We start from the raw sequence: 18,688 nt of genomic DNA on the forward strand, positions 1-18,688 counted from the left end.
GATCACCCCAGAATGATGGTCTCAACCACAGCTCTCCGGATGACTGGCCCTGTGAATGTCCTGTTATTCTCATCTGATATTTTAAATACATTTAATTATTCATTAGAGGGAGGCATACACGTGTGTACCTGGAGATTCGAGGACTCCCTGTAGGAATCAGGTCTCTGCTGCCATGTATGCCCAAAGGGATTAAGTGTAGATCATCAGTGTTGGCAGCAGGATCCTTTACTGAACCATCCTGTCAGCCCTAGCTTAGTAATATGTGAACATTACCTGAAATTGCCCTTAAAGTTCTGTCAGAACATACCCATTTTATTTTATTTTTCCTTCAAACAGATATTGTGACTTGCTTAGCTACAGATTACTGTGGAATACACTTGATTTCTGGCTCCAGGGACACTACATGCATGATATGGCAAATAACACAGCAGGTAATAACCATACATTTTATGGTCTTGGATAACAAGGTTTTCTCTGGCAGTAAATGACCTTTTGAACTTTTTTGTACTGTGATTTCTGAGTTCTGCCCGATCTTGAACCCCACTCTTTTTCTAGGTTTGTTGCCTGACTCGTGGCTTTATATCTAATAGTTACCAAAAATTACACCTTGCAGCTTCTCTAGAAAAATACTGTGGTAGCATAGAACATTCCTCCTGTCCTGTATGGTGGAACTGTAGGAACTACATATGTCCAGAAGTTCTTCCTCTTTACTGCATTCTTATCATGGTATTGCTTTAGAGAGGGTTTTTATTATTATTATTATTGTAATACTTTTTAAGTTTTCTACCTTGCTTACAGGCTGCTTCCCACGCCAGTATCTCCTCTGCTTCTTGTTATGTATGCTACAGTATTGATAGCCTTGATGTTTTATAAGTCTTCGTCTGTGGCTCAGTAGGAGCCAACAATTGTGTACCCATTCAACTGAATTTATTGCTGTGTTCCCTACTCTTTTCTGTTTACTTACTTTTATATGATGCCAAAATATTTTTCTTTAGTAACATAATGTTTGTGTAGGCAGATTTCTCTTTCATGCTCCTTTTACTACAAGTTTTCCACAGAATCTCTTAAATGAGTGTTCTTTTCTTTATCTGAACTTTTAACCAGATGGCTCAGTGAATAAGGTCTTGCTGTGCAAACATGAGACCCTAGGTTCAGATCTTCCCCCGTGTAAAAGTAGGCATATCAGTGTGCCTGTAAGTCTAGCGCTGGGGCAGGGAGCAGATACAGGAGAATCCCAGCCGCATCGGAGCCAGCCCGCCCGCCCACCACCCGCCCACCAGGAATGACAAGCTTCAGGTTCAGTAACACTGTCTTAAAAATTAAGGATGAGAAACAATTGAAGATATTCTGACACCAGCACCTAGCTTCTACACATGTGTGCACAAGCAAGTGGACCCACATATACAGCACACACATTTACACACAAAACCAGTTGTTCAAGAATTCTGTGGTAGTCTTACTGAAAATTGTTCTTAACTGGGCATGGTGAGTGATCACCAAAAGCTCAAGGCCTGAGGCTTATGTATTTTTAGTTTTTGAGATTATAATTTAATTACACCATTTCTCCTTCCCTTTCCTTCTTTCAAACTTTCCCATATAACCCTTCCCGCTCTCGTTCAGATTTCATGGCCTTTTTTTCATTAGTCATATTGCATGTCTATATGTATATTCCTAAATATAACCTATTGAGTCCATATCATGTTACCTGTATGCAAGTTTTAAGAATTGACTGTGGGTGCTAGATAACCATTTGGTGTAGTCTTCCCTGGAAAGTACCACCTCTCTCTACTCAGTTGCCTGTTGGTTGTTGTGTAGGGTCCCATCCATTTGGCATGTTCATCGTTGTCATCCTTGTTCAGTTCAGGCCTGGGCAGTTGTGCTGGTGAGACTGTATAGGTGTGGCTTCTGATGTTACTAGAAGACGGTCTCACAGCAAACTGGCTGATCCTATGGCTCTTACACTCTGACCCATCTTTTGCAGTGCTCTCTGAGCCTTGGAGATGGGAGTTTTTATAGATGTTTTTATCAAGGCTGAGATCCATAACTCTGTATTTTAATTAGCTGTGCTTCTTTTGAACATCCATCTGTCAAAATGAGAAATTTCCTTGTTGAGGGATGAAAACTACACATCTGTGGTCATAAGGACAAATGTTCATAGATTATTGTTAGGGATGATTCTGGTTTAGTTAATTGGTGGTTGTAGATTCTTCTCCAATAACTTTCATAAAACCTGGGCTTTTTTTCCCCCATTTTCTTGAAAACCAGTATTTTGGGGTTATCAAAATAGCACCTCATTTTTAAAAAGTGATGTGATAGTTATTCAAGTGACTGGTGATGTAGAAAAATCCAAAGGGGGAGGAAAAAAAAAACCACGTTTACAAACTGGGGAAAGACACAATGTCCTCCCATTACTCATTGTTGAAAGCAACATTCAATATATAAATACTTAATTAGTGTGTTAGTAATGGGTATGTCCTAAGTTTTACATGTTTACATGCTTCAGATCTCTGATGACATTGCAAATAGTAGCAATTCCCCCAACTCCAATAGAAACAAGCAAACAAACAAACCGAGAGACTTAGATTTGTCAGACATTAGACATGATAGAGCCTAGGTCTCACAGACCCACTCTGTGGTTATCTGCACATGTACAGAATGCACACCAATTCTTTAAATATTGATTCCCTGATGGCTTCCTTCTATCTCTGTCCTTGCTTTATGTTCCCTTTAACCTAGAGAAATAACTCTGGCATTGCAGGTCATTCACACTGTGATTATTTTTCTACCACTGTACCATTATAAATTTTATGATAATTAAACAAAATACCCTTTAGGCAGGTATAAATATTAGTTATAAGATTTTATAGATGAATCAGCTGTTGTAAGGGGAGTTAATATCCACAGACTCTGACTTTGTTTAGTCAGTATGTCAGAAAGCCTCATGTCACATAAAATATGCAGATCCTCTGGGGACATAAGAATTGTATAACTCCAAGGACTGAGTAATATGCCCACTTCTTTGCTTCAGTATACTAAGATTTGATCTGCACATTGCATTGATGAATTGAATCACAGTGACCTGGAGTGGCCTAGCAGCACGCTCATTGTGTTCACTGACTCACGCATCTGTGGAGGCCTTTTAGGTGTTACCCATGTGGATTACCATGCACTCAACCTTGAGTTACTACTCCATCTACGGTTTCGGCTTTCTACTCTGCTGCTGTCCTTATCTTCAGTGTTCTTGAGCAAAGTCCTATAGGCTTCTGAACCTTCTGCCTAAGCTAAGGCAGTGTTGCACCCGCTCTCCTTCCTACACTTTCCTTATTTTACATCTCATTGTTTTATATTAATGTGAATAGCTGTTTTGTTTTCATGTATGTAGGTGCACCACATGCATGGCTCATGCCCACAGAGGTCAAAAGAGGGTGCCATAGTCCCTGGAGATGGAGTTACAAACAGTTGTGAGCCATTATGTGGGTGATGGGTCCTCTACGAGAACAAATGCTTCCAACATCTGAACCATCTCTCCAGCCCTTTCCTTCTGTTCCTTTCCTGTTGTTTCCTAAACTGACCTGCAAGCTGTTTGGAGCTATGCTCACTTCTGTACACATCCCATCTCCCTATTATATTACACACATACCCTCATTGTGGAGGGGAATACTAAAACAATCATCAAAGATAATTCTGGGTGGTGGTAAGGCCAACTTACCAGATTGGTTTTTTGATAACATGCCACTAGAAAGAAAACCCCTTCCAGAAACAGATGTTATTTACCCCTGATAAATAACCAAAGTTGAGAGGGGCCAGGGGGTGGAAGGAGAACAAAGAAAGAGGCTGCAGAACTGTGTTCTGCTCATATTTTATAGATTGTAAATCTGGCCCACCTACTCAAAGATGATCTGAAAGACTCTGCTGCCTCAGCCACCATACCCCTCTTACCACTCCTCCTATTCCCCTCCCCCTCTTCCTCTTTTACCCTCTTCTTCCTCTTCATCTCCCATTCTGTACCTTCTCCTCCTAACTCAAATCCTTGGAAGTTTATACTGAGATTGCAAAGCACAGAGGTGCGATTACAAAGGTCAGAACCTGGCTAAATTCTCTGATATGTATTGTGAGTATATGTATTAAAAAGTACATTCTAGTAAGCTACTGTAACTTGGGGACTATTTGTATTTGCAAAATGACTCAACCAATTCTGATGGAATCAAGTAGTTAATTAAATTTTAATGGCCTGGGCTTTATGGTAACTTAAAGGCCAGTCTGATTTACATAGCAAAATTCTCTCTCAAAAAAAAAAAAAAAGACATTAAAAAAAAAAGCCTTGTCTCAAAAAAATAGGAAGAAAAGAAAAAGGATAAGTCATATTTAATTAGATTTTTATAATTATTTCCATGCAGAAACATACCTTTTCATTATTTGTCTCATACCCTTTTAATGTCTTTGGATAACCCCTTAATATTTTCATCTGTGCTCTATACTGTGCTATACTTCGTTTCTTACTGATTTTTACAATTGTGAAGGAAAGTTGTATAGTGAAGTGATTGATTGCAGTATGTTTATTTTATTTTCACTAACTTTACAACATTTTTAAAATCACAGTAACAGACATTCTTGGATTTTCTGGCTGTAAGGTGGCTATAACATCATGTGATTTAGAAATAATGGTGACATTCCCTGTTTTCCAATCTGTCATTTTACTTGCTAACTATTACAATTATTAGCTAATGCAGTGGATTAAAAACAGTGATACTGGACTGGAGAGATGGCTCAGCATTTAAGAGCACTGACTGCTCTTCCAGAGGGCCTGAGTTCAATTCCCAGCAACCACATGGTTGCTCACAGCCATCTGTAACTTCAGTTCTAAGGGATCTGATGCCCTCTTCTGGTGTGTCTAAAGACAACTACAGAGTACTCACATACATAAAACAAATACATAAAATCTTTTTAAAAAATGATACTGAAGAGTCTTGTCTTATGTCTGATTTTAGTTGAAAATGACTTTACAATTCTGTTCTTTGATGTAGAGTTTGCTGTCAGTTTTTATCAGTATTATATTTTGTTTTTAGTTATTTTTATCCTACCTTTTAGTAAGTTAATTTTAATGAATTATAGAGACACTGCAAAAGTAATACATTTGTCCCTTTGTCTTAACATCCTCACATCCTCCTGTCTGTCCCCTTTCAGCATCTTTATATTCCTCTCCTATTTAAATGTTGGAAGTACTTGCTGTTCCACTGAGTATTTCCGTGTGTGTCTTTGAAGAGCAATGATTTTCTTTTTAATTTTTTATTACGATTATTTATTTACTTGTGTGTGTTGATGACACATGCATGCCATGGCGCATATGGAGAGGTCAGAGGATAGCTTTTGGGTGGGTCAGTCTTCTTCTACCATGGGTGATTCTGGGACCAAACTTAGGGAATCAGCCTTGGTGGCAAGCATCTTTACTCACTGGTCCATCTTGACAGCCCTAACAGTGGTTCACACCACCACAGTGCAGTTGTTGACATGAGCATGTTATACATGCGTACAGTGCTAAACTCATCCTGTTGGTAGTATGAGTAATGTCCTCTGTAATTGGTTTTCTTTTCTTTTTTTTTTTAAAGATTTATTTATTGATTATATGTAAGTACACTGTAGCTGTCTTCAGACACTCCAGAAGAGGGAGTCAGATCTCGTTACGGATGGTTGTGAGCCACCATGTGGTTGCTGGGATTTGAACTCTGGACCTTCGGAAGAGCAGTCAGGTGCTCTTACCGACTGAGCCATCTCACCAGCCCTGTAATTGGTTTTCTATGGCTACTTTTAGTCTTTTCTTTTTCAAAATGCAGTTAATTAAGAAATTTCTTAGTTTTGAACTGCCTTGAATTCATATAATAAATTAGCATTATTCATCCTTTTAATTTTTTATTAAATATTTTCTTCATTTACATTTCAAATGCTATCCCGAAAGTCCCCTATACCCTCCCCTCACCCCAGCCCTGCTCCCCAACCCACCCAATCCCGCTTCCTGGCCCTGGCATTCCCCTGTACTGGGGCATATAAAGTTTGCAAGACCAAGGGCCTCTCCTCCCAATGATGGCCAACTAGGCCATCTTCTGCTACATATGCGCAAGAGACACGAGCTCTGGGGTACTGGTTAGTTCATATTGTTGTTCCACCTATAGGGTTACAGACCCCTTCAGCTCTTTGGGTACTTTCTCCAGCTCCTCCATTGGCATTATTCATTTTTATTGTTAGCATATTTTGCTATGAATGACCTGATTTGTAAACATTAAAGTGTATAGGGGAAATCACATGTGTTACAGGAAGTAGAGTTCACAGGGGAATTTATGCTGTCTAGACAGACCTGTCTAGAATAACTATGGGTAAAACAATATGAATCAAACAATACACAGCTAACATTTCTTCAAATATAATATAAATATATACAAATACATTAAAAAACATAGGCATTCTAGAGAAATTTTCTTCAACAAATTTGTCTTATGAGCCTGCAGTTTCATCCTGTATAGAAGCTGAGGCAGGAGCATCACAAATTCAGGGCTTGCCTGGATACAGAGTGATAGTTTTAGGTCAACCTGAGTAACTTGGTAATGCTTTTGTTGCAAAAAATCATTGTTTTACAGCTGAGCATATAGCTTAGTAGTAGAGCATCTGCCTAATACATGGTTAGAGCACTGTTAGTGATGGTGCACATTTATATTTCTAGCAGGAGGATTTCTGGGACTCAGTGCCCTGTCAGGCTAAGTGAAAAACAGCTCCAGGTTTAGTGAGAAACCCTGTTTCAAGGGAGTAAAGCCAAGAGCAATAGAGCAAGCTACTGTGCATACGTACATACACAATTAAGAAAACGAGTGGTAGCTATAGAAATTAAAGGCAGGGGCTAGAGATGTGGTTCAGTGATCCACACTTAGGGACCCAAGTTTATACCAAGCACTCATATCAGGCTGATCACGACTGCCTATAACTAACTAGCTCCAGGGAATCTAATGCCATCTTCTGACTTTCACATGCATTCACACAAGAGGCATATATTCACACAGACACATACATATAAATAAAATAACAAAAACAAAATTTTAAAAGTTAATGGCAAGTCAGAATAAATGTAATTGAGGTCCCTAAAGTTCCACCTCTAGGTATTAGAGTCCAGGAAGTATTCAGATATATAAAATGCTTAGTTTAATTTAAGGAAGAATAAATTTATAGAATAAAAAGAGCAAATACCTTGGAAAAATTAATCTAAGATGTCAGCATTGATACCATTCAGTTTAATTTTGAAGTTCAAAAGACAGAATAATTCAAGAATCCACAGAAGACAGTGTTAGTGACCTCAGTTGTTATAACTGCCTGTTGTATTACTTTGTTATGAGAAAATGTATAATATAAACTTTGATATAAAACAAACCAAAAAAAAAAAAAAAAGCAGCAAGACTTTTGGGAGTGGAAGGGTAAATAACAAGAAGCCATTCACCTTCATTTTTCCTTTTTAATTGTAGGGAGGCACTCCTGTGGGCTTAGCACCTAAACCTTTTCAAATTCTCTATGGACACACTGATGAGATACTGAGCGTGGGTATCAGCACTGAACTCGACATGGCAGTATCAGGGTCAAGGGTAAGAGTCTATTTTTAAGAATTAACTCTTTCTATAAATTGAATAACAGTGTTTGTATTTGAAGTTTCTGGCATGAAAATAGGGGAATTTTTTTATAGTAAGCATTGTCAAAGTAGAGTAATGCATAAAGAATGGATTTAAAGGGGACTGGTATTTGGGGATCTTATTGGCCTTATGAGTTAAGGAAGATGGCACTTGTTGTTTTCTGTTTTCATCTCTGGTCTCTCCTGTGTGTAGGATGGCACTGTGATTATACATACCGTTCAGAAAGGTCAGTACATGAGAACCTTACGACTGCCTTGTGAGAGTTCCCTGTTCCTGACAATTCCCAGTTTGGCCATATCCTGGGAAGGACACATTGTTGTCTATTCCAGCTTGGAAGAAAAGTCCGTCCTCAAGGTATACAGCCCTCCCTCTCTGCAGTAGGTATAGACAGTCCCTAGTGTGTCTTTCCTTTCCACACTACAGAGGCAGCTTGGATTCTCCTAGGATCCAGTTACTCATTTCTCGCCATGACACACTTTATTTTATTTCAGAGATTTCTGTTGACCGATATTTTACATGATTTCAAATGTAGTTTCTTAGAGCTAAGGATATAACTCTATAAGAAGACTGCTTGCTTTCTATTAGAAGACTGAGGCCCTAGACTTAATCCCCAGTTCCACAAACAAAAATTCTAGCCCTTCCGCTCGACTCGAGACTCGAGCCCCGGGCTACCTTGCCAGCAGAGTCTTGCCCAACACCCGCAAGGGCCCACACGGGACTCCCCACGGGACCCTAAGACCTCTGGTGAGTGGACCACAGTGCCTGCCCCAATCCAATCGCGCGGAACTTGAGACTGCGGTACATAGGGAAGCAGGCTACCCGGGCCTGATCTGGGGCACAAGTCCCTTCCGCTCGACTCGTGACTCGAGCCCCGGGCTACCTTGCCAGCAGAGTCTTGCCCAACACCCGCAAGGGTCCACACGGGACTCCCCACGGGACCCTAAGACCTCTGGTGAGTGGATCACAGTGCCTGCCCCAATCCAATCGCGCGGAACTCGAGACTGCGGTACATAGGGAAGCAGGCTACCCGGGCCTGATCTGGGGCACAAGTCCCTTCCGCTCGACTCGAGACTCGAGCCCCGGGCTACCTTGACAGCAGAGTCTTGCCCAACACCCGCAAGGGCCCACACGGGACTCCCCACGGGACCCTAAGACCTCTGGTGAGTGGAACACAGCGCCTACCCCAATCCAATCGCGTGGAACTTGAGACTGCGGTACATAGGGAAGCAGGCTACCCGGGCTTGATCTGGGGCACAAACCCCTTCCACTCCACTCGAGCCCCGGCTACCTTGCCAGCTGAGTCGCCTGACACCCGCAAGGGCCCACACAGGATTCCACACGTGATCCTAAGACCTCTAGTGAGTGGAACACAACTTCTGCCAGGAGTCTGGTTCGAACACCAGATATCTGGGTACCTGCCTTGCAAGAAGAGAGCTTGCCTGCAGAGAATACTCTGCCCACTGAAACTAAGGAGAGTGCTACCCTCCAGGTCTGCTCATAGAGGCTAACAGAGTCACCTGAAGAACAAGCTCTTAACAGTGACAACTAAAACAGCTAGCTTTAGAGATTACCAGATGGCGAAAGGCAAACGTAAGAATCCTACTAACAGAAATCAAGACCACTCACCATCATCAGAACGCAGCACTCCCACCCCACCTAGTCCTGGGCACCCCAACACAACCGAAAATCTAGACCCAGATTTAAAAACATTTCTCATGATGATGATAGAGGACATCAAGAAGGACTTTCATAAGTCACTTAAAGATTTACAGGAGAGCACTGCTAAAGAGTTACAGGCTCTTAAAGAAAAGCAGGAAAACACAGCCAAACAGGTGATGGAAATGAACAAAACCATACTAGAACTAAAAGGGGAAGTAGACACAATAAAGAAAACCCAAAGCGAGGCAACGCTGGAGATAGAAACCCTAGGAAAGAGATCTGGAACCATAGATGCGAGCATCAGCAACAGAATACAAGAAATGGAAGAGAGAATCTCAGGTGCAGAAGATTCCATAGAGAACATCGACACAACAGTCAAAGAAAATACAAAATGCAAAAGGATCCTAACTCAAAACATCCAGGTAATCCAGGACACAATGAGAAGACCAAACCTACGGATAATAGGAATTGATGAGAATGAAGATTTTCAACTTAAAGGGCCAGCTAATATCTTCAACAAAATAATAGAAGAAAACTTCCCAAACATAAAAAAAGAGATGCCCATGATCATACAAGAAGCATACAGAACTCCAAATAGACTGGACCAGAAAAGAAATTCCTCCCGACACATAATAATCAGAACAACAAATGCACTAAATAAAGATAGAATATTAAAAGCAGTAAGGGAGAAAGGTCAAGTAACATATAAAGGAAGGCCTATCAGAATTACACCAGACTTTTCACCAGAGACTATGAAAGCCAGAAGAGCCTGGACAGATGTTATACAGACACTAAGAGAACACAAATGCCAGCCCAGGCTACTATACCCGGCCAAACTCTCAATTACCATAGATGGAGAAACCAAAGTATTCCACGACAAAACCAAGTTCACACAATATCTTTCCACGAATCCAGCCCTTCAAAGGATAATAACAGAAAAGAAGCAATACAAGGACGGAAATCACGCCCTAGAACAACCAAGAAAGTAATCATTCAACAAACCAAAAAGAAGACAGCCACAAGAACAGAATGCCAACTCTAACAACAAAAATAAAAGGGAGCAACAATTACTTTTCCTTAATATCTCTTAATATCAATGGACTCAATTCCCCAATAAAAAGACATAGACTAACAGACTGGCTACACAAACAGGACCCAACATTCTGCTGCTTACAGGAAACCCATCTCAGGGAAAAAGACAGACACTACCTCAGAGTGAAAGGCTGGAAAACAATTTTCCAAGCAAATGGACTGAAGAAACAAGCTGGAGTAGCCATTTTAATATCGGATAAAATCGACTTCCAACCCAAAGTTATCAAAAAAGACAAGGAGGGACACTTCATACTCATCAAAGGTAAAATCCTCCAAGAGGAACTCTCAATTCTGAATATCTACGCTCCAAATGCAAGGGCAGCCACATTCATTAGAGACACTTTAGTAAAGCTCAAAGCATACATTGCACCTCACACAATAATAGTGGGAGACTTCAACACACCACTTTCTTCAAAGGACAGATCGTGGAAACAGAAACTAAACAGGGACACAGTGAAACTAACAGAAGTTATGAAACAAATGGACCTGACAGATATCTACAGAACATTTTATCCTAAAACAAAAGGATATACCTTCTTCTCAGCACCTCACAGGACCTTCTCCAAAATTGACCATATAATTGGTCACAAAACAGGCCTCAATAGATACAAAAATATTGAAATTGTCCCATGTATCCTATCAGACCACCATGGCCTAAGACTGATCTTCAATAACAACATAAATAATGGAAAGCCAACATTCACGTGGAAACTGAATAACACTCTTCTCAATGATACCTTGGTCAAGGAAGGAATAAAGAAAGAAATTAAAGACTTTTTAGAGTTTAATGAAAATGAAGCCACAACGTACCCAAACCTATGGGACACAATGAAAGCATTTCTAAGAGGGAAACTCATAGCGCTGAGTGCCTCCAAGAAGAAACGGGAGACAGCACATACTAGCAGCTTGACAACACATCTAAAAGCCCTAGAAAAAAAGGAAGCAAATTCACCCAAGAGGAGTAGACGGCAGGAAATAATCAAACTCAGGGGTGAAATCAACCAAGTGGAAACAAGAAGAACTATTCAAAGAATTAACCAAACGAGGAGTTGGTTCTTTGAGAAAATCAACAAGATAGATAAACCCTTAGCTAGACTCACTAAAGGGCACAGGGACAAAATCCTAATTAACAAAATCAGAAATGAAAAGGGAGACATAACAACAGATCCTGAAGAAATCCAAAACACCATCAGATCCTTCTACAAAAGGCTATACTCAACAAAACTGGAAAACCTGGACGAAATGGACAAATTTCTGGACAGATACCAGGTACCAAAGTTGAATCAGGATCAAGTTGACCATCTAAACAGTCCCATATCACCTAAAGAAATAGAAGCAGTTATTAATAGTCTCCCAACCAAAAAAAGCCCAGGACCAGATGGGTTTAGTGCAGAGTTCTATCAGACCTTCAAAGAAGATCTAATTCCAATTCTGCACAAACTATTTCACAAAATAGAAGTAGAAGGTACTCTACCCAACTCATTTTATGAAGCCACTATTACTCTGATACCTAAACCACAGAAAGATCCAACAAAGATAGAGAACTTCAGACCAATTTCTCTTATGAATATCGATGCAAAAATCCTCAATAAAATTCTCGCTAACCGAATCCAAGAACACATTAAAGCAATCATCCATCCTGACCAAGTAGGTTTTATTCCAGGGATGCAGGGATGGTTTAATATACGAAAATCCATCAATGTAATCCATTATATAAACAAACTCAAAGACAAAAACCACATGATCATCTCGTTAGATGCAGAAAAAGCATTTGACAAGATCCAACACCCATTCATGATAAAAGTTTTGGAAAGATCAGGAATTCAAGGCCCATACCTAAACATGATAAAAGCAATCTACAGCAAACCAGTAGCCAACATCAAAGTAAATGGAGAGAAGCTGGAAGCAATCCCACTAAAATCAGGGACTAGACAAGGCTGCCCACTTTCTCCCTACCTTTTCAACATAGTACTTGCAGTATTAGCCAGAGCAATTCGACAACAAAAGGAGATCAAGGGGATACAAATTGGAAAAGAGGAAGTCAAAATATCACTTTTTGCAGATGATATGATAGTATATATAAGTGACCCTAAAAATTCTACCAGAGAACTCCTAAACCTGATAAACAGCTTCGGTGAAGTAGCTGGATATAAAATAAACTCAAACAAGTCAATGGCCTTTCTCTATACAAAGAATAAACAGGCTGAGAAAGAAATTAGGGAAACAACACCCTTCTCAATAGTCACAAATAATATAAAATATCTTGGCGTGACTCTAACTAAGGAGGTGAAAGATCTGTATGATAAAAACTTCAAATCTCTGAAGAAAGAAATTAAAGAAGATCTCAGAAGATGGAAAGATCTCCCATGCTCATGGATTGGCAGGATCAACATTGTAAAAATGGCTATCTTGCCAAAAGCAATCTACAGATTCAATGCAATCCCCATCAAAATTCCAACTCAATTCTTCAACGAATTGGAAGGAGCAATTTGCAAATTTGTCTGGAATAACAAAAAACCTAGGATAGCAAAAAGTCTTCTCAAGGATAAAAGAACTTCTGGCGGAATCACCATGCCAGACCTAAAGCTTTACTACAGAGCAATTGTGATAAAAACTGCATGGTACTGGTATAGAGACAGACAAGTAGACCAATGGAATAGAATTGAAGATCCAGAAATGAACCCACACACCTATGGTCACTTGATCTTCGACAAGGGAGCTAAAACCATCCAGTGGAAGAAAGACAGCATTTTCAACAATTGGTGCTGGCACAACTGGTTGTTATCGTGTAGAAGAATGCGAATCGATCCATACTTATCTCCTTGTACTAAGGTCAAATCTAAGTGGATCAAGGAACTTCACATAAAACCAGAGACACTGAAACTTATAGAGGAGAAAGTGGGGAAAAGCCTTGAAGATATGGGCACAGGGGAAAAATTCCTGAACAGAACAGCAATGGCTTGTGCTGTAAGATCGAGAATCGACAAATGGGACCTAATGAAACTCCAAAGTTTCTGCAAGGCAAAAGACACCGTCAATAAGACAAAAAGACCACCAACAGATTGGGAAAGGATCTTTACCTATCCTAAATCAGATAGGGGACTAATATCCAACATATATAAAGAACTCAAGAAGGTGGACTTCAGAAAATCAAATAACCCCATTAAAAAATGGGGCTCAGAACTGAACAAAGAATTCTCACCTGAGGAATACCGAATGGCAGAGAAGCACTTGAAAAAATGTTCAACATCCTTAATCATCAGGGAAATGCAAATCAAAACAACCCTGAGATTCCACCTCACACCAGTCAGAATGGCTAAGATCAAAAATTCAGGTGACAGCAGATGCTGGCGAGGATGTGGAGAAAGAGGAACACTCCTCCATTGTTGGTGGGAGTGCAGGCTTGTACAACCACTCTGGAAATCAGTCTGGCGGTTCCTCAGAAAACTGGACATAGTACTACCGGAGGATCCAGCAATACCTCTCCTGGGCATATATCCAGAAGATGCCCCAACAGGTAAGAAGGACACATGCTCCACTATGTTCATAGCAGCCTTATTTATAATAGCCAGAAGCTGGAAAGAACCTAGATGCCCCTCAACAGAGGAATGGATACAGAAAATGTGGTACATCTACACAATGGAGTACTACTCAGCTATTAAAAAGAATGAATTTATGAAATTCCTAGCCAAATGGATGGACCTGGAGGGCATCATCCTGAGTGAGGTAACACATTCACAAAGAAACTCACACAATATGTATTCACTGATAAGTGGATATTAGCCCCAAACCTAGGATACCCAAGATATAAGATATAATTTGCTAAACACATGAAACTCAAGGAGAATGAAGACTGAAGTGTGGACACTATGCCCCTCCTTAGATTTGGGAACAAAACACCCATGGAAGGAGTTACAGAGACGGAGTTTGGAGCTGAGATGAAAGGATGGACCATGTAGAGACTGCCATAGCCAGGGATCCACCCCATAATCAGCATCCAAACGCTGACACCATTGCATACACTAGCAAGATTTTATTGAAAGGACGCAGATGTAGCTGTCTCTTGTGAGACTATGCCGGGGCCCAGCAAACACAGAAGTGGATGCTCACAGTCAGCTAATGGATGGATCATAGGGCTCCCAATGGAGGAGCTAGAGAAAGTAGCCAAGGAGCTAAAGGGATCTGCAACCCTATAGGTGGAACAACATTATGAGCTAACCAGTACCCCGGAGCTCTTGACTCTAGCTGCATATATATCAAAAGATGGCCTAGTCGGCCATCACTGGAAAGAGAGGCCCATTGGACTTGCAAACTTTATATGCCCCAGTACAGGGGAATACCAGGGCCAAAAAGGGGGAGTGGGTGGGCAGGGGAGTGGGGGTGGGTGGATATGGGGGACTTTTGGTATAGCATTGGAAATGTAAATGAGTTAAATACCTAATAAAAAATGGAAAAAAAAAAAAAAAGAAAATACAGACAAGGCAAAAAAAAAAAAAAAAAAAAGAAAAACATAGTCTGTAAAGAACAGTGAGTATAAACTTTAAGATTTCTGAGTGATCCTCAGAAAATTGGACATAGAGTACCTGAGTACACAGCTATACCATTCTTGGACATATACCCAGAAGATGCTCCAACATGTAATAAGGATACATGCTCCACTATGTTCATAGCAGCCTTGTTTATAATAGCCAGAAGATGGAAAGAGCCCAGATGTCCCTCAACAGAGGAATGGATACAGAAAATGTGGTACATTTACACAATGGAATACTACTCGGCTTTTAAAAACAATGAATTCATGAAATTCTTAGGCAGATGGATGGATCTAGTAAATATCTTCCTGAGTGAGATAACTCAGTCACAAAAGAACACACATGGAAATACAGGGACAAAGAATGGAGCAGAGACTGAAGGAAAGGCCATCCAGAGGACTGCCCTACCTGGGGATCCATCCCATATGCAGACACCAAACCCAGACACTATTGCTGATACCAAGAAGTGCTTGCTGACAGGAGCCTGATACAGCTGCCTGCTGAGAGGCTCTGCCAGAGCTTGACAAATACAGAGGTGGATGTTCACAGTCAACCATCAGACTGAGCACAGGGATCCCAATGGAGGAGTTAGGGGAAGGACTGAAGGAGCTAAAGCAACCTTATCTGGCATCAATGGGAGGGGAGGCCCTTGGTCTTGTGAAGGCTTGACGCTCTAGTGTTGAGGAGTGCTAGGGCACTGAGGAGGGAGTGGGTGGGAGGTTGGGGGAGTAGAAGGGTGAGGGGGAATGGGAAAGGGCATTTGCACAGGGAAAATGGGGAAAGAGGATAACATTTGAAATGTAAATAAATAAAATATCAAACTTTTTTTAAAAAGAACATTTCAGTTACCTCCCTGGGAGTATTTGACAGTGACCACTTTTATAACAGACATTTAATAAAATAAGATTGACAGAAAAAAAAAAAATTCTAAGCTTTGATTATAAGGGATGTCATGAACTTTAAGTAGCAGTGATAGCAAACATAAGTTCTTTTGTGGCTAAGACAGTATAGAAATAAACTTAAACCTTATGTATTCATTTCCTTATAGTAGTAACTCTTTTAAATATCAAGAGCATCTTTTTTAGGACTGTGAAATATCTTTAGACTGGAAAATATTTTAACATTTTTATTTAACTATTACTTGTCTTTTTAGCAATATGACTTTAAGTCCATCTGATATGTCATACTTTTTCTTTAAATATAGCCATGTTTTTATTAAACTAATTATGTTACAGTTTTAACTGACAATATAAAAACTCAGCTTTTATTCGAGATTCTTAATGTTTCCTAATTCTTTATAGGATAAGAACCTATTACATTTGTTTTCTATAAATGGAAAGTATCTGGGGTCTCAAGTCCTGAGTGAACAAATATCAGACATGTGCATAATTGGAGAACACATTATCACTGGCAGCTTACAAGGGCTCCTGTCTATAAGAGAGCTCCACAGGTAAGTATTTAAAGCGGTCAAACTGTTAGCGAAGGAGAGGTAGCAGTAGGGGATGGGTGGGGAAATGGTTCAGTAGGTAAAAGTGTTTGCTGCATAATATGGGGATATGGGTTTGAATTCCCAGCACACACATTAAACCAGATGCAAAGTCATAGTGTAAGCATCTGTAGTCCCTGTGCTCCTAGAAGCCTGTGGGCCAGCTTGTCTGTAGATAATGACAAGCAACAGAGGTGACCTCGCCTTATAAAAAAGGAGCACCTGACATTGTCCTCTGACCTCCATGTGCACCAGGTGTACACACACAGAAGAGGAGGCAGACATGATCTGAGCATGCTAGAATATGCCTGTGGTATCATCCCTTGGAGAAAGAGAGACAGAGACAGAGAGAGAAAGAGACAGAGGGAGAGAGAGACAGAGAGAGAGACACAGAGAGAGAGACAGAGCGAGACAAAGGGGGAGAGAGAGATGGAGACAGAGAGAGAAGGAGGGAGAGAGAAGCATATATTAGATATATACATATAATAATATATATTTAGTATATCTGTTGTATGGAATATCAGACAAAACAAATAGACCTGTTTTGTTAACCACAAAGATTCACACATGTGCACTATTTGAGCTTTGGGGCCTTTTTATTCACCTTTCGCTTCTCAATCAACATGATAAAAGTATTTAATGAAAGAGCTTACATTCTCAGTATTGTGATGTTTGAGTATAGTAACTGACCTTGAAGAGTTTAAGACGTTTTACAAGTTGCCTGTCAAGGTGGTACATTAAGGTCCATACTTAGGAGGCTGATTGTGAGTTCAACGTCAGCCTAGCCTGCATAGCAAGACCCTATTTCAAACAACAAAAAGAAAAGTAGTGTGTGCAGGAAGAGCTTAAAGATTGCTAGGATCTGAATAATCAAAGGAGTCTTGTTGAAGAATTAGTAAAATTTGAAATGGAGATCAACTTAAGGAAATTATGAGAGAATGAGTTGGAGATAATGGTCGTAAATCTGACATGTAAAGTTGGAATGCAGAACTAGATGATCAAGTCACCTTCCATGTGTCAACTTGTGTGGATCCATCCTGTATGCATGGATAAAAACTGTGAATGGTTTTTATCTCTTCTAGCTTGAAGCTCAGCGTCACTCCATTAGCCATGCGATTACCTATCCACTGTGTTTCTATAACCAAAGAATACAGCCACATTCTTGTTGGCTTAGAAGATGGCAAGTTGATTGTAGTGGGTGTTGGCAAGCCAGCTGAGGTAAGACTTAGCAGCGTGTGTTCCTTCTTATTGTTGTGTGCTCCTTTGGTCCTTCATTCTAGCTAATTCAGAAGTCTCCACTATGGATAAACTGAAACATAAGTTTGACTTTTCAGAAAAAGCCAAAGTAAAAAGTTGTTAGTAGTATTTCTACTATGATATAATTGAAAGCATGCTTGTGTATCAGTCTTCGTATTAATGTGTGAATAAGAATAATAAGCAAATTTTTTACTTCAAGTCAAGACTCCAGAGGAATTTTTTGCGGCATAAGAACCCTTGTAAAAAATAAAATATTAGTTTCATTAGTAAGACTAATTTGATTTAACAGATACCAAGCAGGACTATAAAAAGTCATTTTTTGGAACTACAAATATTTCATATGCACATGCTTATTCTTAGTGAGTTTACTATAATGATAAATTTACTTGTTCAATAGTCTTTTATAGATAAAACATTTGTTCCTCAGAAAACATAACGGCTGTAACCCAGTAACCTAGTCATTCAATGTTTTTGATACATTCTTGGCTTCTTCAGAGAATCATAATATGGTATCTGCAGGTTTTTTGGGTTTTTTTGTTTTTTTTTTTTTTTTTTTTGAGATGAAGTTAAGTTGGGTATGGTAGCACCTACTTACAATCCCAGTACTTGTAAGTTTGGGGCCAGACTGGTCTACATAGTAAGTTGTAGGCAAACCAGGGCTATGTAGGAAGATCCATTTCTACAAACAACCACAGAAGAAGGCTGGAGAGAGATCACAGCAGGTCAGAGCATTTGTTGCTCTTGCCAGAAGCAGGAGTTCAGTTTCTAGCCCTGACATAGCGCGCCTTAGAACCATTTGTAACTCCAGTTCTAAGGGAACCACCACCGCGTCTAACCTTCACAGGCACTAGGCATGTGGTACACATACATGGGTGAGCAAAGCACTCATTTACATAAAGTAAATTTTTAAAAAACCATGTTTCCATTCAACATCGTGTTTCTTGATAGTTTCCTGAATCATGCCCACCTTTCCCCTGCTAGTGTGATAGTTACATAACATT

General features: G+C 40.0%; 1 protein-coding gene across 17 annotated transcripts in view; it reads left to right on the forward strand.

Annotated features, from left to right (window-relative positions):
- The window catches only part of Nbeal1 (neurobeachin like 1), a 159,589-nt gene that overhangs the window by 133,075 nt on the left and 7,826 nt on the right, over positions 1–18,688 (forward strand). For all 17 annotated transcript variants that reach the window (XM_006496032.4, XM_006496030.4, XM_006496033.4 and 14 more), the window contains 5 exons: positions 337–431; positions 7,503–7,619; positions 7,857–8,018; positions 16,246–16,394; positions 17,513–17,648. In XM_006496032.4, the coding sequence (XP_006496095.1) occupies positions 337–431; positions 7,503–7,619; positions 7,857–8,018; positions 16,246–16,394; positions 17,513–17,648 (659 nt within the window). The remainder of the gene's footprint in view (positions 1–336; positions 432–7,502; positions 7,620–7,856; positions 8,019–16,245; positions 16,395–17,512; positions 17,649–18,688) is intronic.

This window comes from Mus musculus, chromosome 1 (assembly GCF_000001635.26).
Source record: "Mus musculus strain C57BL/6J chromosome 1, GRCm38.p6 C57BL/6J".
Lineage (NCBI taxonomy): Eukaryota > Metazoa > Chordata > Mammalia > Rodentia > Muridae > Mus > Mus musculus.